The following is a 5,260-nucleotide window of genomic DNA, read 5'->3' as shown; positions in this document are numbered from 1 at the left end:
TTTTTCATTTCTTTCCTGATTTGGATAGAATGTCAACGGAATAAGATGTACAGATAGTCCAATCTATCCATTCATTATCTCGATAGGCGCTCATCTACCTTTGGTAGAATATGAAATTAACGTGGAGGACCTTTCATTCACAAACGATATATATGAATAATGAATTAGAGGAAATTCTTATGCTCCGTGGATAAAACAGTAAAATAATTGAAGAAAGACTTAGAGGATTAACATGGAGAAGTAAGATTTTTGTCTGTGTGCTAATTAAACAATATCATTAATTTTTAAGTTATATGGAAGCGTCATGTTAAAACAAGTTATGTATGGAAGCTGTATGTAGGAAATTGGATCTACATTATATGAATCAGCTAAAACATGAACAACTAGAAATCTGTAACTAAAGAAAGTTGTAAAGAAATACAAATATGCTGATGATAATGCTAGAAAGTAAACGATCAAGTGAAATTGGACTAATTGGTTCGAGTATTGATTCAATCATATATATCCATGACTATACATGATATATGTTCCTCATATTAGAGAGTTTGGTCGTAGGTCTAATCTACTAATTGTATGTGCTAAGAAAATTATAATGGTGATTTCACAGGTGGTAGTGGTACTTGAGAAAATAATGCGCTAATTTCATGCCTAGAATAATTTCTAAAGTTGTCACGACCCCAATTTCCCTCTGTAAGATGTCGTGATTGCACCTAGTGTAGAAAATCACAAGATTGAGAGGAAATAGTATTGAAGAATCGTGTGTTTTCACATGTATTACAAAGCCATAAGTGATTGAATTTATACAAGTCACAAAACAACTACAAACTAGGCTAAATATGCTGGGTGATAGCTACTACAAATGACTTAGAGTTCTACTAGATGTATGACTATTACATTGAGTTAAGTACAAACCCTACAATGCAATCTAACTATCCTTATCTCGTTCAAGCTTACCCTTATCATGATCAACTTCTTCAACACTTCCCCTCAAGCTAGTGAGGGGTGTAGTTACCACTCCTAGCTTGCTTCGAAAACCTGCAAACATCTGCTTAGTCAATGCCTTAGTATGAATGTCAGCTAGCTGGTCTTTTGATCTAACAAACCTTGTGACTAACTGACCACTAGCAACCTTTTCTCTAACAAAATATAGTCCATCTCAACATACTTTGTTCTGGCATGCATTGCTGGATTGACTGTCATATATAATGCACTCAAGTTCTCACAGAACAAAGTTGGTGCAGTTTTTAAATGAACCCCAATGTCATTGAGAATGTAGGTTATCCATGTCATTTCAGCTGATGTCGAGGCTACTGCTCTATACTCATCTTCTGCACTAGACCTTGCCACAGTGTGTTGCTTCTTGGATGTCCAAGATATGCAGTTAGCTCTAGATAGTAATTGTAGCCTGTAATTGATCTCCTAGTCATAGGACACCCTCTCCAGTCTGCATAAGAGAAACCATATAGCCTGAATGGTGACTGAGACAAGATTCTTAGACCATACTCAGTTGTGCCCTTCACATACCTAAGGATCCTTTTTACAGCTTGGTAATGAGTGTTGTTTGGACTTTGCATGAATTGACTTGCTAAATTCATTGCATGAGCTATGTCTAGTCTTGTGAGAGTCAAATACTGTAGACTACCAACAATACTTCTGTATAGTGAGGCATCAACTAGATCATCTACAGCTTCTTGTAGACCATGCTTCTGTGCTAGAGGTGTGCTTATTGGCTTAGCAAGTGCCATGCTAGTCTTGGCAAGTAATTCTACAGCATACTTACTCTGATTCAGATGAATGCATCCAGTAAAATAGATGACCTCAATCCCTAAGAAGAAGTGCAAAGGGCCAAGGTCCTTCATAGCAAACTCCTTACCTAGTTCATCAATGATTTCTAAAACTAGTGTAGTGTGACTCCCAGTGACAATTATATCATCAAAATACAGAAAGAGCAGGATTGTGCCTCTTTTACAATGCATCACAAAAAGTGAGGAGTCTGCCTTAAAACCCAGGGTGGAGCAAGTGTAAACTGAACCTGTCAAACCAGGCTCTAGGTGCCTGCTTAATACCATACGGTGCTTTCTTTAGAAGGCGCACACTGTCAGGATGTCTAGAATCTTTAAAACCTGGTGGCTGACTCATGTACACCTCCTCCTGTAGATGTCCATGCAGAAATGCATTCTTTACATCTAGTTGCCTAGTACACCAGTGGAGACTCACAGCTACTGAAAGAACTACTCTTATAGTGGTTGCTTTAACAACTGGGCTGAAAGTTTCTTCAAAGTCTACTCCTTCAAGCTATGAATACCCTTTGGTAACTAGTCTTGCCTTGTAGCTGTCAATGGATCGCCTTTAACTTGGTTTTAAACACCAACCTAGAGCCAACTATATTCATACCAGGTGACTTAGGTACCAGTATCCAAGTCTTGTTTTGGTGAAGTGCATTTATCTCATCTTGCATAGGTGCAAGCCATTCTGGTGAGCTAAGTGCCACATTTATAGTCTGTGGCTCCTTAGCTGCTACCAGACACATGTGTCTCACTGGCATATATTTTGATTTTTGTTGTGTGACCATGTGATGGCTTTGTGAATTTGATGTGTGTTGTGTCGGTTCTGCATCATCAGTTGGTGTAGCTTGTATTGTTATAGCTTGTGTATCCTGATTAGGTTCAGTATTAAACCAACGAGACAAGTCAACTTCAAGTTGAACTCCCTGTGGATCATAAATTGAAAATACATTAGAGTCAGAAGATGCACTATCTTGAGCTGAGCTGTTTGGTTCTTCACTCTCAGCAGTCATGACATCATCTGTTCCTGTAGGAACTACTGCTAAAAGAGATTCAGCAGGCTCAGTAGACTTAGCATTGTGATCAGCAGGCTCAGCAGACTCAACATTGTGATCAGTTGTAGGTATAGGCTCAGCAGTCTCATCAAGAGCATCAGTAGGAGCATCAACTGGAGACTCAGGAGTGAGCTGATCACTAGACGATGGTGCATTCACATCAGCTGTAGGATGATCACCTACACCAATTAATGGTGATCCATTCAACACTTCCCCTGAATTAGAAGAGTGCACATCTGGGCTTGAGGTATCCAGCAACCTGGAGAAAAACTCATCGAAGGTAGCAATGCGAGTAGAATCACTTGAACTATCTAGTGGTGCGTCTAGTTGCACATAAGGCAATGTGTTCTCATCAAAGACCACATGTCTTGAGATAAACACTCTTCTGGTAGGTGGGTGATAGCACCTATAGACTTTGTGAAGGCTACTGTATCCAATAAACACACACGTATAGGTCTTTGGAGAGAATTTTTTTTTCCTTTCAAGTAGGGAAAACATCTGCATCCAAAGACCTTTAGACTATTATAATCCGTGATGTTATAAACGTCAATACCACACAAGAGGGGGGTGATTTGTGTGGTACCTAATTTTCGCGTTAGAAGAACCTGGTTCTTCTAAGTGTTCTAACTACAGCAGTTTGCGGAATAATAAATACTGAAAGTAAAGTGCACAGAGATTTTTACGTGGAAAACACCTGGCTCAAAAGGTGGAAAAACCACGACCTACTACTCAGTAGGATTTTCCCAAACTCCACTAAAATCACTGAGCCAAAAACTGCATTTACAAAACTCTTTGTAAACCTAAGGATTAACTCTAATCCCAGTGTAGCACACAGCCTCAACTGTTGCGACACTTTCAAGTTAACTCTAACTTGAATACTCAAAGTACCTAATACAATTGCTTCTATGAAAGCTGAAAAGGTACAATATGAAAACCTACTACAATTGAACTAGACTTAGAATAAACACAATGATGAAACTGGTTCTTCTATCTTAGTTCATGTAGCTTCAGACGTGCACACTTGTATCTCGCATATGTTGCTTGCAAATCAGACTTGATCTTTTTGCTCTCAAATATGCTTAACTTCTGCTTATGTGCAACCGCCTGTAAAAGAGAACAATCGTTATTTTTATAGAGTTAGTAATCAGAGTTTGATAAGAACTCGAATTGTGGATCCTTTGACAATTCGAGTCCAAGAACAACTCTAACTCCTAATCCATATTCTTGATCCGGATGTAATTCTCTTTTCATAAGGAGACTTCAACTCCTTATCCTGTATGCAATCTTTTCGATCAATTCAGAGATAAGATATTGTTGCTGATCCTTGAGACTTATCTTCTTCACGCGTGTATCTCATGTGCAAGCATATCAACACTGTGTCTCACATGATGGACCTGGTTCATGACTGAGTTCATTTTGTCAATCTTCAAAACATCATCTGAACTTGGGCCAACAAATTCCCCCTTTTTGATGATGACAAACTCTGTGCTTTTATTGATCAGAGACCCTGGGGAACTCAGCTTAATTTTCACACTTTAATTTAACTTATCATTAAGGACCAGGTTTAATCAGGTTATAAACATCACATTTTTCAGAATACAAAGTAAAGCACAATATCTCTTCCCCCTTTTGGCATCATCGAAAAGTTGCATTTTATTAGAATCCCAGATGTTAATTATTACTCATGGCCACTGGGGCAACTGCAAGTGAAAACATGATTTAGTTAATCAATAATCAGCTTCACAGAAATTTAACTATTAAGATCAGAAGTTTCATAGAACAAGAGAAAACAAAGCACATTGTCATTGATTAGGAGATGTTCTACAAAACAGACCACAAAAAGAAAAACAAACATCCAACCATGAGCAAAAAAAAACAGAGAAAAGTCCCGAATCTGGGTCACTGAAGGAGTTTCTAAACTGGTTCTAGGGCTTGGAGGAACTAGAGGGTTGGGATTGAAGAAGATTAAGCATTGTTTGGAGCATCCCTTCACTCTTTTCTTTTTCCTTTGCTAGCTCATCTTTGAGTCCATTTCTTTCACTTTCCAGTTCAGCAATGCGAGCCTGGAGCCTAGCAATTTCTGCATCTTTTGTTCCACATTCTAGAACCAATGCCCTAACTTTGCTGTTCACAGGAGTCTTCACGGATGAACCAGGTTCAACTGGGGTTACACTTAGCAGATAATCACAAGCCTGCAGAGTTTTGATCCCAAAGTGCTCTTTGCTGGAGGCCATCTCCCACTTCTTCAATGGCACATCTAACTTGGCCAAGACAGTTGTCAGTATAAACCCATAAGGAGTGGCATGGGCCTTGGAGCCATTTATCACTCTATCCAGCAGCTTGACAATGAAACTAGGCCAGTTAATCTGCTTTCCTGTCACAAGACACTCCAGAAGGACCAGGTCCATATAATTTTGCAGT

The 5,260-nt window shown here is 38.9% G+C and overlaps 1 protein-coding gene across 1 annotated transcript; it reads right to left on the bottom strand.

Annotated features, from left to right (window-relative positions):
- Positions 1-1,307: 1,307 nt before the first annotated feature.
- Positions 1,308-3,337, bottom strand: LOC109219897. The gene is made up of 3 exons (XM_019384371.1): positions 2,373-3,337; positions 2,033-2,194; positions 1,308-1,911 (listed from the first exon to the last, which is right to left on the bottom strand). The coding sequence occupies exons 1-3, from the start codon at positions 3,335-3,337 to the stop codon at positions 1,308-1,310; spliced, it is 1,731 nt and encodes a 576-aa protein (XP_019239916.1).
- Between the last annotated feature and the right edge of the window lie 1,923 nt (positions 3,338-5,260).

The sequence above is a fragment of the Nicotiana attenuata genome, unplaced genomic scaffold, assembly GCF_001879085.1.
Source record: "Nicotiana attenuata strain UT unplaced genomic scaffold, NIATTr2, whole genome shotgun sequence".
Lineage (NCBI taxonomy): Eukaryota > Viridiplantae > Streptophyta > Magnoliopsida > Solanales > Solanaceae > Nicotiana > Nicotiana attenuata.
Note: the sequence above shows the minus strand (reverse complement) of the source record. Positions and strands in the feature narration are given on the sequence as shown.

Coding starts and splice junctions, on each gene's coding strand:
- LOC109219897 (XM_019384371.1), bottom strand. CDS start 3,337: ATGTTTTCCCTACTTGAAAGGAAAAAAAAATTCTCTCCAAAGACCTAT. Junction 2,195..2,372: donor ATGAATATAGTTGGCTCTAG/GTTGGTGTTTAA, acceptor CTGGTGTACTAG/GCAACTAGATGTAAAGAATG. Junction 1,912..2,032: donor CCTAGAGCCTGGTTTGACAG/GTTCAGTTTACA, acceptor TGTCACTGGGAG/TCACACTACACTAGTTTTAG.